Source organism: Ixodes scapularis, unplaced genomic scaffold, assembly GCF_016920785.2.
Source record: "Ixodes scapularis isolate PalLabHiFi unplaced genomic scaffold, ASM1692078v2 PGA_scaffold8__174_contigs__length_109621045, whole genome shotgun sequence".
Classification (NCBI taxonomy): Eukaryota; Metazoa; Arthropoda; class Arachnida; order Ixodida; family Ixodidae; genus Ixodes; species Ixodes scapularis.
The window spans coordinates 9,788,388-9,810,713 of record NW_024609883.1 but is presented as its reverse complement, the minus strand read 5'-3'; the positions used below and the strand labels follow the sequence as shown (position 1 = coordinate 9,810,713).

The 22,326-nt window shown below is 45.8% G+C and overlaps 1 protein-coding gene across 8 annotated transcripts in view; it reads left to right on the top strand.

The window, feature by feature from the left end:
- The first annotated feature begins 753 nt into the window (after positions 1-753).
- The window catches only part of LOC8041289 (lysosomal-associated transmembrane protein 4A), a 33,333-nt gene continuing 11,760 nt past the window's right edge, over positions 754-22,326 (top strand). Inside the window, exons 1-3 of one of the 8 annotated variants that reach the window (XM_029994027.4) lie at positions 754-1,113; positions 1,201-1,398; positions 7,274-7,472. In XM_029994027.4, the coding sequence (XP_029849887.2) occupies positions 1,300-1,398; positions 7,274-7,472 (298 nt within the window). In that variant the 5' untranslated portion in view covers positions 754-1,113; positions 1,201-1,299. The remainder of the gene's footprint in view (positions 1,114-1,200; positions 1,399-7,273; positions 7,473-22,326) is intronic. The other 7 variants (XM_040207157.3, XM_029994024.4, XM_029994020.4 and 4 more) reach the window with 7 other exon arrangements.

The following is a 22,326-nucleotide window of genomic DNA, read 5'->3' as shown; positions in this document are numbered from 1 at the left end:
TAAAAAAAATAAAGCAGACCCACCGCGGATCGAACCCGCGTCCACTTGCGTATGAAGCGGACACCCTAACCCCTATGCCATGGCACCGCTTAGGAAACTCGTTGTGTCCACTCTTTTTATACGGGAAAAGCGGAGTGCGTATAGCCATTTCCGTCCGAAGCGCACTCCGGAGTGCGTATAGCTTTACTCTTCTCGTAATGTAACTCTGCATATGACGGTTGGATTAAAATGCGAAGCTGTACATTTCTTCTCTGCCTGGCCTTCGTTTGCGACTTGAACGAAAACATAACACGAAGAGATGACGGGGCTAGAATGTGCAGCACTGCAGATGGCAAGTATGACGCCAGGAAACCACACAGGCACTTTGTTGAGGGGTAATCTCCTATCAGTGCTTGCGAAGAAGGCAAGACAAAAATCATTGGCACACCTCAATAGCGTCCAGCTAGTTCTTTTACGCAAAACACTCGATCGTTTCACTCCAAGGAAAAAAAAAAAAAAAAAAGAGAGAGATTGAAGTTTTGCGCATTGATACACCGCGCAGGTAGTTCGGGAAGAGGCGTTGCTTTTAGCTTTTGGCATTTGAAACCTGTACGCCTCGATAAGATAACATACACCTGATAAATGGTGAAATCAGTAAATGATAAAAACAAATAAAAAGTTACAGCTGCCCTTTTTTTTCGTCTCTCTTTTCTTTTAAGCCGCCAACCGTCTTTCTGTTTCAAATACTTGCATCAGCCGTGTAACCTAAGGCCCGTGTAAAGGGCCCTAGTGTAAACAACAGAAAAGGAAGTAACGCATCAGCCATCAGCTGTTCTGTTTCTGTTGTCAAAAGGCCGCTTCGCGCGTGCGCAGTCGTGCACGTGCGCAAGCGCGCCAGCGCAGAGCAGTGCAGTGGAGCCAAAGGAGCGCTCACACGCACACACAACGGACAGCGTACACACGACTGGCGACATAACCGACACGGTTCGTGCGTTGTGTACCATCTTTGACATCTTTCCTCCCCTTCCGAAACCGTGCGGGTGTGTGGGTGTCTGTTGCGCCGTTGCGATCGGCTTTTTAGAGCCACGAAGAACGTTCTCCGCGTTGACACCGCGATTCGGGCAACGTCCTCAGGTTCGGCCATTTCGCTTCCTCAAATCCATTTCGCCGCGCTCGCTCGTGTGCCCGTTTCCTAGCCGCATCTTTACTGTTTTTTTTTAGGCCTAGGCGGCCAAAGACGACGTCCCTCGTAGCGTCACAACTCTCTGTGCGCTACGCAGTGCTGGTCAGTCCCCCGAAGCTCGAAGCGAGGCGATCACCATGCGGAGGAAGGGTGACTTGGTGAACCACAGCGCTTTCCGATGCTGTTTCTGCTGTCACGTCCGCACGGGGACCGTGATCCTGGGCATCTGGCACTTGGTGAGTTATTTTCGCGCCTTCCTTTTCTTACAAATATTTTAATAGAGCTGAGCCTTTCGGCTCTGAAAGCTCTCGAAGTTTGTTCTATGACAGCGCGCAGCGGTCGATAAAACATCGCGAAGACGGTGACGCGATCGCTCGTTTCCGTAGCGTCTACGCAGTAAAAAAAATGCCGCCCGTTCGCTCCGAGAAACTCGCCGGAATCTAGGTTTTCTACCGATGTCAGCAGACCCGTTTTTCTACGTCTGTACCTTTCTTTTATATTTGTCGATGCTGCACACTACTTTTCGATGCATGCGAAGGGGCGTCAACAAAAGCTTAGTTACCAGTATCTTTGAGTATGTGTAATACCAATGTGATTTGTTTCTGCGTAATTGGAATCTGCAGCAGCAGCAGAACGCCAAAGGTAGTGTTGGAGGGACGTGAATGCTTATCACTGTTGGTTTAGAAAAGCCGCCTCATCGGCACACTGAAACATTTCCCCCCAAAATTATCCCCCAAACATTTAAGCCGGGTTACACCAGGAAACGACACAGTACACTGGGGAGACACGGTGTAGATAGAAGCAAGCACGTCACGTCACGGGCGGATGCCTATCTTGAAACGACATACACATTCCTGTCACGTCGATCTAAGAGGTGACGAGCTAGCTGTGTCACTCTTGACAACATGCGAAAGGCGTGCTTGACGTTTAGGACCTTCATTTGTAAAGCAAGCAGCCAAAGACATTCTGGCAGTGTCAGAAGTGACAGAAATAGATATATCACAGACCGAAACGCCAAGCTTTACTGATGCAATACTTAGACTAAATTGTCATGGTTTGTTTGTTTTCTTACGTGATGTGCTAAGGTCGTTTCCAATGAAAATTCGACCAGGTGTGGAGACGTCGAGCATACGTCTAATTGAAAGTACAATAATTAAACTGAGAGAGAAATAATCAATGGCATTTCGGAGAAATTGAATATATAACCGAATAATGTCATACCCACTGCGTATCAAACCTGGTGTCTTGGTTCCGTGTTTTTTGTGTTTATTTTTCCTCAAATTCAAGAACGTTTTTTTTTTTAGGGGTTTATATATTTTTTTTTACAGTTTTTTGGTATCCACTTTTTGTGTCCTCGAAGAAACATTCAAGAACACACGTGCAATAAAGCTTCAGGGAACGTGCACTTCAGCCGTGTACTTGGAAAGTATCCTCATAGCAGTAAGAGGAGGAAACGAAACGGTGGACGTGGTTCCAAAGGAAAAAAACAGCTTTGCAGGCAGTTCAATGTATGCTGTGTTACAGTTTAAAAACAAAATAAAAAAAAACAATGGTGCAAATAACGATTTTTTTTCCACAAAGCTTGGGTCTTTTTTTTTTGTTCGAGGGCAGCTCCAAATCGGAGTTCTTCGGTTTCTCCTTGACTTTGATCAAATTGGCATCGGGGTTAATTTTTTGGGTTTATCGGTATTTACCGAAAACACGGAGCCCTAGTTATAACTGAAATAAGAGTCAGTTGTCTCGTGTGTTTCCTTCGTTTCATCTTTCTCTCGTCTTAGGGGTTTTTCGATACGGTGCTGGCTTAGCCTTCGGCGTGTAATATTACGTATAGTCGGCATTTCCAGTTTGCAGGAAATCCAATAACAAATGTGGCGTCACAAATAGACTAATCGCGCGATTATGTTCGCACCCTCCGTAAAATACCCAGGAGTAACGCTCACTCCTGGCCTTAGCTGGAGCTTGCATGTAGATAATATATGCTCAGCTGCCTTCCGAAAACTTTGTTTCATTAGAAGAAAACTAAAGCTGGCACCAACATCCACTAGACTAACCACCTATAAGACCCTAATAAGGCCAATGTTGGAGTACACCACTGTAGTATGGGATCCTTATTCCAAAGTTGATTCTTCTAAAATCGAACGTATACGAAACCAGAGTCTACGATTTGTGTACGCAGGTACAAAAGGACGGATTCTATCGCTGAGATATTGTCATTGTCAAACATAGAACCTTTGTGCGCCCGACGTAAGTTAGCTAGGCTAGAACCTTGGTACTGTATTGCGAACAGGCAAACCGGTATCGATCCCACCATGTATTTGCTCCCTCCCTTCAAGCACTCCTGTAGAACAAACAACTCATATCACATTCGACCCTCTAGATCGTCATCCAATGTGTTCAAGTTTTCTTTCTTTTCTACAACTGTAGATGAATGGAATCTTTTACCTGACGAGATTGTTGCTTGTACGACCGAAGAACAATTTGTCAATGCATGTTCTTCTCATTTCTAACGCGCTCGCATGGTTTTTTGTTATATTTCAGTAATTTTGTAGTCATGATTTTAAGATACAACGTGTCACTAGCGTTCCTAACTTATTTTTTATGTGCTCTGTCGTGCTTATTGCAAGATGCTATCAGTGGCCCCTTTGTTGTGTTATCTATACACCCTTTGAACTTGTGTATTTTTTCTTTCTTTTTTTTGTGACCTCCAGTGTACCACACTAGTTGGTTTACTCTGTTTAGTTATGTTTTTTCCTTTCTTGTTGTCCCACCCTGCTTGGGCCTGAAATGGCCTGCAGTATGAATAAATAAATAAATAAATAAAATGCAGCGCGAGACTAAAACATCACGAACACAGCTGAGTTATTGGTGCCACGATTTACTCCTGCACGGAGGGCCAGGATTTCGTTACTGGCAGCAGACGCTCTTTTTATATTCGTTAGCTATTCTGGAATGTTTCAGTCGTGCCGCGATACTGTGAAGTATGCTGTCACACAACGACCCAAACTTTTGAGCGTGAATGCGGCGAGAAACTGAGAGGGAGGAAGAGACGAGAGTGCACAAGGTCGTCGGAACGCCGAGCTCCGGTAAGAACGATTGGTGGGTGGACGCTAGGCTAGCTGCCTTTGTCTATACTACTTCGAGTGCATCCGATTGCCAAACACCAGCGTTCCACGTTTGTGTTCAAAGAGTTAGTTAAGACAAGGACCGCTAGCTTTATGTCTACCCACTAATCATTCCAGACAGAGCTCAACGTTCTGACGTCCTCACGCCCTCGTCTGCTCGTCTCCCTTCGTTTTTTGGCTTATAAAAGGACAAATTTAGGCGACTGTTGGCATTCAGTCTCGTTCTAGAGCTCAATCCCGCGTTTCGTGCCGATGCAGAACTCTGCTCACGAGATCTAAACTAGTTTGGAAATTCTCCACTTTCTCCCGCCGTCACTACTCTAGTCACCGACAGAATGAGAAGTGCAGGGAGGGGTTGTGCTGTCTCCAGCAAGAATTTCCTATGCTCGAAGATGCTTTGGAGGCCTGTGCCTTGAGCATGCTCGCGCAGCCGAAGCACGGCAAAAGGCATTGTGCGCTTGCTAGAGGCCGGGTGTTCTCATCTTGTCTGTAATTATAACTGGAATTTTTTTCCGATTGCATCAGAAACTAGGCAGGCTGAATTACGTGAATTTTGTAACCTCAAATGTCTTAGTAGTTTATCTAAAAGTTCACTCAGTGATAGCCATTGTTTTAGTTTAGTCTGCTTGCGATTGACATCTTTTCTGCGTCGTATATGCTTTTGGTTATGATTGATTGAACCAGCCATTTGGTGATTTCTTATTGTATAAAGCCTGTTTGCTCCTGATTCTATTTTTTTTTTTTCATTGTTATATGATCTTCTTATAAGTTCCCCCTCATGTAATGCACTTCATTAGAAAAGCTTTTGAGGCACAAACTGACCTGTCTTTTATTGTACGCACGAGTTCACCTTAAACGCTGTTGCTGCCGTCATGGTTTACGCTCCACTGGCCATGTGAGCTGGGCCCAGATGGTTAAAACCTGGAGCAGAGCGCAGCAGATTGTAAACGCCGACATCTGAGGTACTGAGAAAGAGCAAGAAAGAGAGGAACATAGGAAGCAGAATGCAGACGATGCGTTGGGCATGTCCGTTCTACCGTGACATGTTACGATCGTTTGAGGGCTTGTCAACTTTTCTTTATACAATGCACAACGTCGGTATTTTCTTGCGAAACAAAGCTAGAAAACACCTTATGCCAGATTGACAAACGTGAGTTCGCTACCACGCAGCTTGTCGTTCGCCCGGCTTGTAGATTCTTCAAGTCATCTACCTAGGTCGAGGGCGGGGCGAAAAAAGGAGCACAAGTGCTTCTTTAAACCTTTCTTACATCCTTCTGCTTTAGACCCCACTATCCGCATGTCACACCCAATTCCTAAAAACCCTTTGGAGGTCTCATTAACTCGTCGCGTTTTGCGACATTAAAGGGGCCTGCAACAACTTTTTTACAGTTTCTTAATTTGCACTAAACCTTAGCGCACTGAACTTAGTAACTTTAAAGACTTCTTCTTTTCTCAAAAGTCGCTTTATTTTAAAAGTTATAGGCATACTAAAATTACAAAAACAAGCAACAAATAACCTTCTTCATGACATCCTTGGTTCTCTTTCCCGCGCCCGCGGACCACGGGGACAGAGGAATGTGGGGAGGGAGGAAAGACGGGGAAAAGAGGTGAGGCTGAGGAGAGAGAGCTGTCTGGGTACGGGCAGCTCTCTCTCCTCGGCTGACCAGGACCAACAACATCACGATTTTGTCATATGCTGCGCGCGTTCAACATCACGGTGCGTTCCTGTATCAGTAGGAAGTTTCCGTGTCGTCTGGTTAATATACTACACACTGATATTTAGTTACTTTCTCCGTGCCCGCTGAGTTGACCGAACCACAAGAGACGTGGAATCTGCAAAAAAGGTTGACGCTTAAATAGGATTGCAGGGCCCCTTTAAGTAGGTATTTAAATTTCACAAAGGCACCTTCCTTGTGAGGCTACCGCCACCTAAATATTTCACCCTTTCATCCATGTGCAGACTTGTTTAAATACAGTTTTTTTTTCCTAGTATCATTGAAATTTGATATTTGCTGCCCGGTGATGTTCGTTTACTGCCATTGCGTGAATTTTTTTCCGCCATTCATAACTATTGATAGTGTTTTGTATTCATTACTGTTCTTTTATTCTTGTATATTGTTTCCTTTTTCTGCTTGTACACTTCTTTTAATAGCCCCAAGGGGGCTGCAGTATTTGAAAATAAAATAGAACAAATAGATAAATTTAACACGAGCCCTAGCCAATTGCTGTGTCGGAACAAACGAGTAATTTATGCTTATTGCCCAGACAGCTGAAATGAACTGCTTGGGGTGTTGGGTCTCCTGCCCTGCCCTGCTGCAGGTGAAGAAGACAAGCCCCTCCCATGAAACACTCTGCTCACCATGATTGGTGGTCTCCTCTCCAGCATTCACTTTGCTGAAGTGGAAAGGGTGAGGAGGGTATTTCCGGGAGGAGCTTGTTTCGCTTTTTCTAACCTGCGACAGGCTAGCGTAATACTCCAAGAGATGCCTCAACCCTTGAAAAGAAATCTGTTCCCTATTTTCTTCTAGCACCGAAAGATCACCCCCTCCTATAGTACTCAGTGTTAGGGATGTACATAAATGTGGCTAGTTAGCTATAGCATATAAGTGAACATTGCTGACTCGGAAGCACAGTCATGTTTACTTCATTGTCCCTCACCGCAATAACAAGTTTGGCAGGAAAAACATGATCTTAAGATAGCATTTTTTTTTAAAACTTTTCTCGATTGTACATTGAAAGTTAACCCACTCTTTATTTTTACCCGATTTGCTCTCGACTTCAGGTGGGCTATCTCCCACGGTATCACGGTATACATGGCTCGCATTGACGTCACGTCGGTGGCTATTGCGGTGGCCCTACCGGCGAGCGCCAGACGGCCACTGGCGTGGTGCTGTCACGTCATGCGCGAGTTGCGTGTAGCGATCATTTGCGCTAAAACAAACGACGCCGCAACCGTGGCACGAGCAATTCAGGCGTGTGTTTACTTCAGATCCTGCACGTGCTGGCCCTGGCGATCCTGGTGAGCATGCTACTGCGGCCGGAGCTGTTTGAGAAGCTGTACGGGACGTCCTCGTCGTCCCCCGGGCAGCACTTCTCGGGTGGCTTCATCACCCACTTCCGCCCCAGCGTCTACAGCCACGAGTTCCCGGACATGAGTGCCGACGCCCGATTCGGCAGCATCCGAGACCGTGAGTGGCGTGCTCTACGATCTGCTTCGCTCCACGTGCGAGCAAAGCCAAAGATATGTCCATGAGATGCTGCTTCGAACTATTGCACCTGGAACGCGTCTGACTCGTGCGTTTACCGCATCCTAAAAAGTGGTCCCGCGATTTCTGCCCGGCGACATCCACCACGCCGCTGCGCGCCGTCGCCGGCGTCGCAGCGGCGTGGTGGATGTAGCAGACGACCGTTCTGCTGGAGACCGCTGTCCGGCTTGGCAGTCCACGGAAGCTTTGGCAGTCGGGGGTTGGGACGCCGCGACGACTGCAACGCTCGCGTCCGCTCGTGCTTTTCGGCAGCATTTCTACGACCGACCGCAGAGATTACGACGTCCAACAGCGCAACACTCCGGCCTTTCTGACGTCGTTTGTTGCCACTTTATGACTGCTTTTGACGTATGGGCGGGACGGAACACACCCGTCGCAGACGCGTTCCAGGGGCCTACTACACTTGCACTGCACGAGCGCTCGGCAGGGATTTTGAAAACCTTGGAGCTCACTTTTATTGCTTCGGCTACGCTCGCACGTCTTTGCTGCAGAATGCATACCTGCCAACTCTTCCGAATTTTTCGTAAAATGTATGAATTGGGACTAATTTTACGATTTTGCGAATCTTGCTTCAAATCTTATGAATAATATATTTTTTATTATTTTTATTTTATTTTGTTTTTTGTTGTTTTTGTAACTCCGTTGTTGGCGGTATCTTGCACCGCCACAAGAGGGTGATAGGTACCGTCCACAGCAGCGTCGTGGTTTTTACTATCCGTCTAGCCGGTGGCCACGGATCGAAAACCAATCCAGAGCTCAAAGCCTTTGTTCGTGTGTTCGGCGGTGCACGGGTGCACGTTGGTTTGACGTGTTTAGATGTTGGGCCCGGTTGTTTCGGCCAGTTTCGAGGCGAGAAGTATGGCGTCTGTGTTTGTTGCACGTGTAACTGTAGCATTCTGGTCACTGTGGCTTCGCAGCGCAATGCCGAACTCCAAACCTCAAAAGAGGTACTTTCAGGTGTTCCTGAAGTCCTACATGTCAAAATTTTTGTGCTTCGTGTCGCCCAAGAAGCGAGAGAAGTGTGTATTCTGTAGCACGTGCATGTGTGATGTAAGCGTTTCGCACGCTGGCGAGGCTGACATTAAGCTGCACATCGCTTTGCGTAACCCCCCCCCCGGCGCGGCCGCGGGACTTTTACGAATTTGAAAGTCCACAGGTTGGCAGGTGTGAGAATGTGTCAATGCAAGTTAAAGGGGGGGGGGGGGGGGGGGGGGGGCGGGGAAGAAGAAGAAGGAGAAGGAGGAGGAAGGAAAAGGGTAGCACTCAAAATTTTTTTAAACTTAGCATAGAAATGCAAGTGTGGAGAAAAACAACCTTTAGGGGAGGGATACGGGTCGAAAAGGGGGAATGTTTTGCAAAAGTGTTTGAAGTATAGAAATAATTAGTGCATGTTATAATTCAGTGATGTGACTGCTGCGCCAATTGCGCCAAACTGCGCCAATGGGCTAACCCTGCTACACCCTGCAACATTTTGCCAAAATATGGGTAATCTGCGCCAAGCCTGCGCCAAAAAAACAATTTCTGTCACCTTTCAAAACAGAAACAAAACTGACTACCGTAACTGAGCATGCATCTGTTATGTGGCGCAAGCGGCCACCCGACACAAATTACCCTGCATCAATTGTCCCTCTGGTTGTGCATGGTTTTCCCGCCGTCTCGCGTTTCGTGCTCTCGTCGTCTCATGGGTCTTGTCTCGCGTCTTTTCTAAAAAATATTTTCAACGAAATACGTGTGTGTGTGGGGACGCTCCGACGCTAGCGTGCCGGGTACCAGCCATGCCGTCATGCTGTGAAACGAAACCACATTTTTGCGCGGCGAGAGTTACTTTGTGAGCTGAATGAAGCACTCGCTCCTCAAAGCAACGGCCGTGGGAGAAGTATATTTGGTCTCTGCTTTCCAGTCGCCGTGGTCGCGTGACGTCGGGTGTTGGAGCCCCACGTCGCTGCACACATGGCGCTTTCTAAAATGAAACTAGGTACTGCCGCATGCTCGTCAACATTCCTGTTCTGGTTTAAATCGTACGTTACTACAAAAATCTCTCTTTAACTCAGAGACTGCTGTCTCGAAGTATTGATTACCTACGTTTCTCTCGGTGGGCTTTCGTTGGAGAGGGACCCAGGTACGTGAAAAATTATCCGCGAAAGAAAGTTGGAGAAGGGAAGTGAGCTAAAGCAAAGGAGGCAATGTCTGCACGCTGAACCCGCACAGCGCGCATGTTTGTCTCGAGTTCAGTCGTTGCACAAAGCGGTCCAAGAACTTTTTGACCCTGGCTCGCGATGTCTTGCATCGATGTGCTCAGGTTCTTTTTTTTTTGTGTGTGTGTGTGTGTGTTTAGCCTGTATTTTGTTTGCCGGCTTGGCAAGCACGCGCCGCTTGACGGTTTTTGGTCGTACGCTCGAAAGTTTCATTCTGCATACAGTTTCGGGAATCAGTTGACGACGGAGCGGAACAGCATGGTTTTCATTTTGATCGAACAGCCGTTGTCTCCGCTCGCGCGATGAAGCACGCGCAACTGCAAGCCTACAGAAGTTGCCCTCACGTGCATGCGAACATGATTGCACGGTAGACGCACCAGCCGGGACGCTTGCAGTCCATTATTTTACGTTTGCTTACTTTTGACGAATATCTGGCACGTCGGGAACCAGTAAAATGGTAACGAGTGTTTTTTTTTAATTGCTCGGCAACGGCTACAGGACTGTGTACACTTGTGGGATGTCTGAGCAGTAAAAGCGCAAGCAGTGAGTTCCGTCTCAACACGTCACATCAGAACACAACACAAATCCCTTCGCTTGTACAGCACTTCGAATATATATATATATATATATTCTAAGGACATCTGCTCCATAGGCTACTTTTGCTGCTCCAAAACACTGTTTTGGCTGCTCCAAAAGGCGCTCCAAAACGGCTTAGGCCGATCACATCACTGATAATTGCAAAGTTAGTCTAATATGCATTTGAAGACTTCCAGGCAACCCAGAACGGCATGAATTTGATCCTTTTTTCTCCGCGTAGTTTTTCAAGTTGTTACGTCGCTTTGACAAGTGGGCCTTGCCGTCTCCTCTCCATTGCATTCTTTTGTAGCTTCAATTTATCGCCAAACTTATTAACAAAATATTATTTCCCACACTGCAAAAATGTGTATATAGCTACACATCTATGATCAAATTCAAGCACACTTTGCTTTTTATGTAATTTTAGAGCATCTTCACAGTTGGTGTGCTAGAATTTCAGTTCTTAATAATGTCCTTTCATAACAAAATTTGGCAAGCATATACTTTAGAATATGTAGAATGCAACTATGCATCTAGGTTTGGCTAGAATGTATATTATTTTATATTTTTGAAAACTTTGCGAAACATTTATTATTATTACCCTCTTGAAATTACATTTTTGCTATTTTTAATTGATTTAAAGTGAAAAAGTCATCGCACACATTTTTTTGTTGTTCATTGCACTCTGTGGCTTAAAGGGAGTGAATTAGTTTATTTAACTAGACTTTTATAAGTGTGTTGCCAAGCATCACGTGTGCACAAGAACGTGGTTTTTTCTGCTTGTTCATTGCATCGAGAACCTAAAAAGCAAGCTATATCATATCCAACACCAGATTTATAAAAAAAAGATTAAGCACGATAAACTGTAAAAATTTAAATAGTATTGAAAATAATAACAAAAATTTCCCCTGGCGCATGCCCCATGAAACGCCCCCAACAAGTCAAAAGTTGTGTTTCTTTAGATGTGTTGGACCAGTGGTTCTCAAATAGGAGTCTGCGGATGTTTTGGGGTCCGCGAAGGCATTCTATACTCCGTTTCAAACATAGCGTGCAACGTAGTCAAAGCTAGCGCGCCGGTTTGCACAGCCGACCGCGACTACGTTCGCTCCACAAAATAGTGCGGCCCCTAAAAAAAAAAAAAAAAAAAAAGTCGAAAAGTATACATCTTTGTGGCTAGTAACTAATAGTGGCGTTATGATTTCGAGGGAACACCGATTCTTTTTCAATAAAAAGGAAAAGATAATGTAAACTACTCCAAATTATTTTCCGTTTTCGTTCGTGCGGCACTCGCACTCGCTTCGGGTTTTCGGGTTGTGCGGCTGCCCCTGCCTCGCCGGTTTCGTGAAGATGGCGTCTTACGCGGGAAGCTTTCTTTTCCTGCTCGGATATTTTCGAAGATTCGTTGTGTGAAGATCTCATCAAAAGTGCAAGCAGGTGATCGCCAACGTGTACGCGAGTTCAAGAACGTGTTTCCCGGAGACGTCGGTCCGTGAGGTCCTGGAGACGGTCAGTAACGACACCGGAGTGTCTGGCAAGGTGGCGTCCCCGAAGCGAAGACCTTGCAACGTGAAAGTTCCGAGCACGCGGACAGTGTTGTGAACTGCCACCTGTTATTTCTGGTGTTGAAATCGGCCTTATGGCTTCAAAGTGAAACAAGCCTCAAAAAGGAACTGTGTCGATGATGAATCGTGCCTACTGCTCCATCTGCTTGCGGGCCTTACAGCAGGCGGTGCCCGTGATTGCAGTCCGAAGCGTCTGGGTTCTTCTGCCTGCGGGACCGTAACCATGGTCGGCTCCGTCTGCCTGAGGCACCTTAACCTTGGTCGGCTAAGTAAACGACGCACATGCCCGTGCCTGTATTCCGAGGCCCCTGCTTTCCTCTAAAAGGAAACAACACTCGACCCTGATCTCGAGTGCCGTGTGTTGTGTACGCGTCTATTGTGAATCACTCCCGGTTTATGGGGGCGCCGGCACCAGAGCACCGAGATACTGCCGTCTGGATGACTTCTTCCATACACCGGCGAGTATTCTGACTCTGAAGGAAGCTTCCATGAAGTCGCATCACGTGAGGGAATGCCAAGCCGTCTGAACAATGGCAGTGCGGTCCCCTAATCACAATATTCGTTATATAAAGGACCGTCCACCACACTCTCAAGGTACTCTCTGATTTTCACGCTACCATGTAAATAAACGGCTTTAAATAGAGACGCCCTGGATCTCGACCGTTCTTCCGTTTTGACGAGGCCGGCGCAAGTTCGAGCGGAACACCAGCCCCTAGTCTACCTTCTTATAAATAAAAATCAGCAAAAAAAGAGCAATTGAAATATGCACTTCCGCAATACGCACAATCTTGCACAAAAAATCGGTCGAGGAAAAAAAAACAAAAAAAAAACCTTTGCGCCCTAAGTGGGTTCGAACCACTGCCACCGAGATGTCGGCATCGCCGGCATCGCCAGAGCAGCGCCTTGTACCGCTCGTCCACGAAATCTCGCGGAGTAACACAATTTTGTGTGTTTTTTCATGCGCACTACTTCAGTAGCTTTCCCAGCGTTGCACGCGATGTTTGAAACGGAGTATAGGGGTCCGCAAAGCCCTACCTCATTAATCAAGCTCGGCAATAGAAGTTGTATTTTGTAGCGTGAGCTACAGAATACAACTTTTAGGCAGAGTTTGAACTGTTTCGCATGGCTGTAAAAGAGCCGTGCTGCCCAAGCGCTAGGAGCTGTGACGTCACACGACGCACGGCTGGCGCGCCAGAGCCGCCGCCGCCACTGCCGCCGCCGCGCGCGCCTCGCCGATCTGCGCATTTCAGAGGAGTGACATCATAGCCGCGGCAGTCACACTGGCGTTGCCGCGTGCCCAGCTGTGCGCCTCCGTTGCACAGTAGCCAAGTCGGATGCTGCACCGGAGCCGCTTGTTAGCGCCTCTCATTTTGTGTGCATAAGCTCACGCTACGTATATCCTGGCGTAGCCGAGCTAAGCCACTGCAATTTTTTTCTAAATTGAGAAGGAACGTTTTAATTTTTGAATGCATTTTCTCGTGTGTATGTCAATGATAGAAGTCTAGCATTTATATTGATTTATTAAATCATCATAATTAACCTATACCTTTTCGCTTCCCCCTCACCACGAACGGGGTCTCCCATCATCTTCGGCAATCCACAAGGGGTCCACGAAACATCAATGGTTGAGAACCACTGTGTCAGACGATAGGGGAGAACACCTTCATATCCTTCTCAAAATTGGAGGCTTGAAGTATAGAGCGGTGTATTGTGAGGGGGAGAAACATGCCCTACACTTTTTCATTGTGAGAAACTGCCTTCTTTGTTTTTTTCCCGTCATAGATGTTTCCTTTCTCCTTATGCCAGCTAAGAATTCAGAGGCTTTTAAACAGGAAAACATTTCGAATATCATATGCGGCACTTCAGCATACAGATAGTCCATGCATTTGCTTTTAGTAAGGGAGAAGGGACCACCATTTTGTCTGTACTTGTGAGAATGGCTTAATATGCGAGAGGGAAAGCAAGTGGACCTGTGCAAATACAGTCGACTCGCGGTAATTCAAACAGCTATAATTCATACTTTTCGGTAAATCGAACAAAACGTGAAGTTTTAGTTGGCCATTTGTATTTACTATAGCATTTACTTTCGATAATACGAACTGCACCCTCTATAATTCAAACTTTACATTGTTTCGTATTCAATCGGCTATCGCTAGAATTTCATCCGCTATTAATTTTTTTTTCTTCCTGAAATCCCGACGAACAATAATCGGGCCCCAAAATAATTCTTGCTGCTCTCATCGCACGCTGTTGGCAACCTATGCCTGGCTAAAACGGCTTTGGAAAAGACGAAGCCATAATCCGTATAGCAATCCGAAACTATGTTGCAATGGCGCGGCGTGGGCCGTACAGGGCGCTAACATTGAAGGAAAAATTGGACGCGATCGGAGATATCGAGCGCGGGGTTAAACTGACAGATGTAACCACGAAATTTGGGGTTTTCAAAAAGCACCCTGTCGACGATTGTAAAGGCGAAGAGCCGATTGCGCCAGGAGGCGGAGGACTTCACACCAAGCCGAAAGCGTCTACGAAAAGGAAACTTCCCTGAGCTGGAAAAGGCGCTTCTGATGTGGTGCCATCAAGCGTGGGCGTCGAAAATCCAGATCAGTGGGCCCCTTCTTCGGGAACAAGGTCTAGCATTGGCTCTTCGGATGGGCCTTGTCGACTTCACCGCCAGTGATGGGTGGATCGACAAGTTTAAGAAGCGCCACGGTCTGGTGTTTAAAACCGTCAGCGGGGAGTCGGCGGGCGTCAACACGGACGTTACGAAGAGCTGGCAGAAAACGCGCCTTCAAGAAATCTTGCGTGACTACCAGCCAGCGGACATCTACAACGCAGACGAGTGCGGACTGGTGTTCAAGTGTCTGCCAAATAAGACCCTGTGGCCTCGTAACAGAAAGTGCGCGGGTGGCAAGGCAAGTAAAGAATGTTTAACGGTACTGGTTTGCACAAATATGGATGGCAGTCATAAACTACCACTCCTAGTTTTTGGCAAATCTAAGAAGCCGAGGTGCTTTAAAGGCATCCGCAGCTTGCCAGTAGACTATGAAGCTAACGCCCGAGCGTGGATGACGCAAGAACTGTTTGAGAAGTGGTTGCGCCGTACCGATAAGGAATTACAGAAGCAGAACAGAAAAGTCTTGCTAGTGCTTGACAACTGCACTGCTCATGGCGTAGTCAAGGACCTGCAAGCAATCACTTTGGAATTCCTGCCTGGGAACACAACCTCCATCCTTCAACCACTTGATCAGGGCATTATTAAAAACCTGAAGGTTCTGTACCGTGCTCAGGTGCTTTTCCGAATGTTAGTATGTATGGAGAACAAGAAATCTTATGCTGTTGATGTTCTGTGTGCAGTTCACATGCTGGCAGCAGCATGGAGTGATGTGAAGGCCACAGCCATTGCTAACTGCTTTGCCCATGCAGGATTCTTGAAGGAACAATGCCTCGGTGAGAGCTCCGACGACAGTGAGGTTATGCAAGATATCGAAGACCATGATGCAGTGCTCAGCTCTTTGAAGGAACATGGCCTCGATGTTGATCTTGCAGAGTATGCTGCAGTGGACGATGATGTTGTCACCTGTAGAGAGGCAACTTTGGACGATATTGTCAGGGAGATTCGGGCTACTGAAAGTGAAAGTGATGAAGAGGATGTTGCTTCTGCCCTCGAGAAGCCGCCAGTGACAGCTCCAGAGGCACTGGATGCAGTTGACAGACTCCGACGCTTTCTGCAGAGTCAGCAAGAAGCCAACTCACATTTGCTATCCCTTAATGCTATTGAAACCTTAGTTTTCAAGTCTGCTACTAGAAAAGTGCAAACAACTCTAGACAAGTATCTACATGCACCTCCACACTGTAAATAAACTTAATTTGTTTTAAGAGCATGTCATGTATTACTATAGCCTTAGAAAAGATGTTTATTTACCCACTTTCTATAAATCAAACTTTCTTTAATTCAAACACATTCTTCGGGCCCCAGAAGGTTTGAATTACTGAGAGTTGACTGTACCTTGTCAGTGACCCTTCATTCCTCTGAGCCTGGTTTGTCCAGTGGTTTATATGAAGCTTATTAGGAATTCCGAACAATTAAGCTGCAAGCACATTGTCATAGCCCTCTCCTTAATGTACTAGTTGGAACAGGTTTGTAGCAAAAGTCTCCTTCTTTTAAATGTTATTTGCTTGATGTCAGCAGCCGCTGTGGCTCTATATGTATTTGGGAGTATGCTTTCAATTAGTAAACAAATGCAGAGTTAATTGTGCATCACGTTAACCGGATTGAGGCAGGTGTTTCGCAGATTCGGCAGAGAGTAGATTCGCTTGAGGGTAGGGTCACTGAACTCTCCAAGGCTACCGAAGGTATTCCCTCACTGAAATCGGACCTTGAATTTGTGAAAGCTGAACTTGGGCCTCTTGCGGAACAACAAAAACTTGTTGAAGAATTAACAGCAACCGTAGACGACCTTAACAACCGACTACGACGAAACAATATTATCATCAAAGGGATCGCGGAAGAATCCATTGAAATCCCTAAACAGCTAGAGACAACCGTCAGAATGTTCCTCTCAGATAATCTAAACGTGACGCCTGGCGTTTTTGAACGTATTCACCGCTTGGGGCAGAAGCGTCAGGATTTCCATCGACCTATCATCATAAAGCTCTTGGACTTCCGGGACAAGATGGCAATATTCAGAAACGCTCCCAAGCTAAAAAACCTTAACATTAAGGTATGGATAGAAAACGACTATTCTCCGAAGATACGCCTCGCACGTGGCAAGCTTTGGGAATACGGCTCTACGTTTTGAGCAGACAGGATGAGAACCAGACTTGTGCACGACAAATGGTACGTAGGCGATAAGGTGTTTGTTTACGACGTTCAGAGTGAAAGTGTGATTGAAAAACACTGTGTCAGTGGCACGCGCCCTTGACTACCTCCCGCAAGATCACCTGATCGTGCCTCCCGTGCACACCAACTTTCATTTTTGTTCACAAACTTTCGCAGCATTTTTAATAAACAAGATATTTTACTTGATCATGTGTGCATGTGCAATTCTCAGATTATTTGAGGCACAGAGACATGGCTGAATAGTGACGTTCCAAGTGAACTGCTTCTTGATTCAGATTTTTCTATATACCGTAAAGATCGTACTCATCGCAGAGGAGGAGGCGTTTTGATTGCTATTAAAGGTTTAGAGTCTGCTGCTGTGACAGTCACTACTAATCTTGAACCTCTATGGGTTGAAATTCAAATATTGTTTCAAAAATTTGTGCTGGGAGTGTGTTATCGCCCCCCCAGCTCTGGAAGAGACTTTGTTGATGAACTTGGCACCAGCTTGGAAGAAGTGTTTTTGACTTATCCTGACAACATTATCATCCTAGCAGGAGATTTCAACTTTCCCGGCATTAACTGGGCGGACAGTTCTGTTGTTCCTTCGTGTAGTAACCCCTTAGAGTGTTTAGAATTTATGCACCTGCTTTCTGCATTTGGACTTCATCAACAAATTGCTCAGTCAACATGTGGCGATTCAACATTAGACTTGTTTTTTATTACTCATCCTGAACATATCTCTTCCATACATTTCCTATCGCCGATTAGTGATCATGCCCTCATAGCCATCAATCTTTCACAAAAGGTACCAGACAAAGAGAAGACCTCGAAAATCATTTGGGACTACCCGAAGGCAAATATAGAGGATCTGAATTTCGCTCTCCTCCGGGCATTCATAGACTTCGAAAACTCCTTCAATGACCGTTCAGTCGAGGTCAATTGGACTTTTTTCAAGGACACACTGCTTAGCTCCGCGAACCAGTTTATTTCTAAAAAGATACTACTTACCTCAAACTCATCTCCCCCCTGGTTCTCAGTGAAAATAAAGCGCATTTTAAATAAGAAAAAACGTTTATACCGCAAGGCTGTAAAGTTAAACGCTGATGAAATATGGCTTCATTTTCCCGCGTTTTCCAAAGAGAGCAAACGCGTAATCCAGTCAGCGAAACATAAGTTTTTTAATGTTGACCTAAAAAAGGTACTAACTGAAAATCCCAAAAAGTTTTGGTCTATAATTAATCCTACACCCAGGGGCGCCAAACTTCCTACCGTAGATCCACAAGATAGCCCATTATCATCCGCGGTAATTGCCTCCAATTTTAACGCATATTTTGGTGAGATATTTACACGCGAAACTTTTCCAGAACCTTGCCTATCTAGCATCGAAAGCCCAACGGTCATGCAGGATATTTACCTCTCCATAGACGGAATTTCGAATGTTATTGATCGACTCCCTGTGGACTCCTCACCTGGCTGTGACGGAATTAACTCCAGACTCTTAAAAATAACGAAATATACTTCAGCCAAATTTCTGCTCCTTATTTTCGAGCAATCCCTAGCTTTCTCCCAATTGCCGTCTGATTGGCTAAATGCTAACGTAGTACCCATCTTCAAATCAGGTAATCCGAATGAGCTAAAAGATTACAGGCCCATCTCACTGATCAGTGTGTCATGCAAAATTTTAGAGCACATCGTCTTTAGCAGCATAATGTCACATTTCGATAGTAACGATTTGTTGTTCTCTAATCAGCATGGCTTCCGCAAAAACTGTCTTGTGTTACCCAATTATTCAAACTCACCCACGATCTTCATACCAACATGCACTCTTTAAAACAAACTGATGCAATATTCATAGACTTCTCAAAAGCTTTTGATCGTGTTCCCCATAACAGATTAATACTTAAGCTCCTCCATCTAAACGTCAGTAGTAACCTTGTCTCGTGGATTCGGGCCTTCCTGTCTCATCGCACCCAATCTGTGATTGTCGATAATGTCACCTCCTCTCCACTGAATGTCATCTCTGGTGTCCCTCAGGGTTCAGTTCTTGGCCCACTTCTTTTCTTAATTTATATAAACGACATTGCTTCTTCCCTCTCTTCTTCACCACACTTTGCTCAATAAAGGGAAGTAAAAATAGACTGGCACAACTTGTCCGATCTAAGGTACAATGTGGTCTGCGGCTTGGCCGAGACATAAAATTCTGCTGGGTGCCTAGCCATGTGGGGATCCTAGGTAATGAAAGAGCAGACGAATTGGCCACGAGCTCTAAGCACCTACTGCCAACCACCTCACAGATTCCATTTCAAGACATGAAGCCCTTGGTGAAATCATCAGTTTTCCGGCTGTGGCAATCGGAGTGGAGTCTGGAATGCGAAAACAAACTTCGCAGGATTAAACCAGCTCTTGGTATGTGGGAGAGTGCCTTGAAGTTCTTTTGTGTCGTCTTAGAATTGGACATTCCTTCCTCACCCACAAACATCTGCTCAGGGGGGAAGCCCCACCCCTGTGTGATGAATGTGGGGAGCGTTTGACAATTTTACACATTTTGTGGCTGTGCCCAGGGCTTGAGCAAGAATGACATACACATTTCCCCGAGTTTTTTTCACACCAGATTCCTTTTCACCCAGCGCTGCTAATTGGGGAGACTCCTATAGTACCATTTGATCATTTCATAAATTACTTGAGAAAAACCGGCTTCCTACTGGAGTTGTAATTTCAATTCTATGACTTTTAACCTTGTCATATGAACCTCTTTTCGATAATTCTTATAAAAATGTCCTGAGTATGTCCCACCTAAACAAGCTTGGCGCAGTATGGCCATAGTAGCTTTGCGCCATAAAGCCCGTAATCAACAACAACATCCCTCTCTTCCACCGTGAGATTGTATGCTGACGACCTTGTGCTGTATCGCAAAATTTCTTCCATCAATGATTGCATAATTCTACAAGACTATCTAGAAAAATTAACTACCTGGTGTGAATCTTGGCTCATGACGATTAATCTGGATAAATCTAAAATTATCTCGTTCTCCAGATCAAAAAATGAACTCACACTTACTCTATTTCATCTTGTGAACTAGAACGTGTGGCCACATTTAAATATCTAGGAGTGTTCCTTTCTGCAGACTTATCATGGAAGTGCCACGTTGACTATATCTGCTCTAAAGCAAATGGAACATTAGGATTTTTAAGACGATATCTTTATCTCGCAGACCCGTATGTCAAATGCTTAGCATACACTACAATAGCTCGGGCGAAACTGGAATAGGCGTCCATCATATGGAATCCTCATCAAATTTATCTCATTGACCAACTCGAAGCTGTCCAAAATCGCGCCACTCGTTTTATTACTCGCGATTATTCTCGAAAAAGCATTTCCTGTCTAAAACAGTCCATATCTCTCCATACACTCGAAACTCGTAGAAAAAACAAACGGCTCTCTTTTATGCACAGACTATAGACCTTTGCAAAAAGAGCGCTCTGGCTGCCGCCATTTTGCGAATCGAGCAACCCCTATCAGCCAGAAATTTCTGGCACCCGCCTGAGCTGTGGAAAGCCAGTCAGCGTGACTCCCCATCTGCATTGTGCATTCGGAGTTTGCCGGCTTTTCTTTGAAGTTTTTACTTTATTTGTCTGTTTAGAATGCTTACCCTTTGTGTTTTATCTTCCACTGTGAGAACCAGAGAATACCAGGGCCCGTTTGCTCGAAGCTGGTTAACTAACCGCGGTTAACCGGATTTCCCTACGAGGGGGAATTTTGGGTCACGTGACCGGCAGAGTAAGGACGGCGGGGAAACATGGCGGTGCCCCGGTGAGTGAGCGCCGCTCGCTTTGGAACTAATACGTCGCAGTAGCTGCAGTAGCAGGCGCGTTAGTCAGCAATGAATGTGCAGGAGGTTTTCGCGTTACCTTACCTCACTTAAAACGCAAAACATGAGCAATGACCTCGCCGCATTTTTAGATAGACTTTCGTCTCTGGCCATTCCTAAGCCTAAATGAACGCGATAGTTGTCGGCATGGCAACGTCTTTGGAATGTGGATTGCCTTGACTCAATCGGCCGGATATTGATAGCACACAAAAGCAGAGAGCGTTCCCATAAACCTTTTGCTAAATTTCAAAAGCACCGAGGTGCATGCTACGAGTGTAGACGCGCTGCACCTGCTGGCGTCTGCAGTAATAACTGTTCTGAAGCAAAAAGCCTAAAACAAATTTTGCCGTGCACGCGCGTTCGTCAAAGATTTATTATGATTATTTACTTCTAATCTTTTATAAGTGGAAGGCCAGTCGCGCGGATCGTAGAATTACACTTCCAGCGTTCTTCTCGATGTTCGGGTAATTTACTAATAGGTCAATTTTCAGTGGAGCCGAGTTACAGGTTTTTCAATTTATGACTGTGTTATATACAGTTCTTATATGCCGGCCAACCATGCTGCCGGTGTACCGCCCGCCTTTCACTGCTCACTTCTTTCTTATCGTTTCTAGGACTGAACTTCATCGTCCTTTATTGAACTCGGAAGGAAATTTCAAGAAGGCTTTTCTTCACTTCATCAGCCAAATATTTAGAAGATTTCCAAACAAGGGTTAATTTAGTTTTACCTTGCCGATTATTTGTACCACGAGCAATAAAAATTGTTTCATAGGCTCAAATGTGTGCCGCGCTGCGTCGCGAAAACAAGGCAGCGCGCATTTTTTGGGTCCCCCCATTTCGGGAACCTTTCCACGGATTGGGTTGTGTGTATGTTTATACAGCCTAGAACTTGGTCTGCCTCAACGGGCGACGAGTCTCGCAGATGTAGATGAGCAATTTAGCCAGTGCGGTACAACCGCTAGCCTGGGGTCTTTAACGTGCACCACGCAGTAGTTATACACGACCGCACGTACATTCGATACGGCCAGTAGGTGACACATCCTACCACCCCATAATAAAACACCGAGCTATCGCTCATCCAGCCCTGGTCAAACTTGGCTAGGTACTTGTAGGTGCCTAGTAGGGAAGGGCGGTTAACTTTTAACCTCGGTTAAAGTTAACCGGCTTCGAGCAAACGGGCCCAGGGCTCGCAGCCTGCTCGGCCTTCGCAGGAAATGAACGAAGAGAGCGAACGTCAAGCAGCCCGCGACGCAGGCAGTTCTTGGAGGATTATTTCCGTTGAGAAAATCTCCGAAAAGCCTTCCCGGCTGTGTTCCGGGTCTTCGCGAAAAATAGCTGATAGGGTCGGGTCCAGGGTGTGGGGACAGAATAGACACGTTCGTTCATTTGCTTTGAAGCTGTGCAAAAAAGCTGCTCTCTTCTACATGTTCCCCAAAACACGCCGGATTCCGTCCGATTGCCGTGAAGTGACTGTCGTCGACACTGTATATCGGATATGCTGTGTTATTTGAGACCTTTCTCAAATCCTGTTCGAATAACGCGGCACCGTGGGGTACGTACAATATATGTTGTTCGATTGATGAGACTCGTTGAATTTCATGTTGCGGGCGGGGAATATCCATGCGGTTCGGATATCCTGTGTGGTCAAATATTTGACCTATATAGATTGACACGGCTGAGTGTATGGTGCCGTAAAACGATGAACATAGAATGAAACAAACATTCCAGTTGCATTTGTTCTGTCACGCAC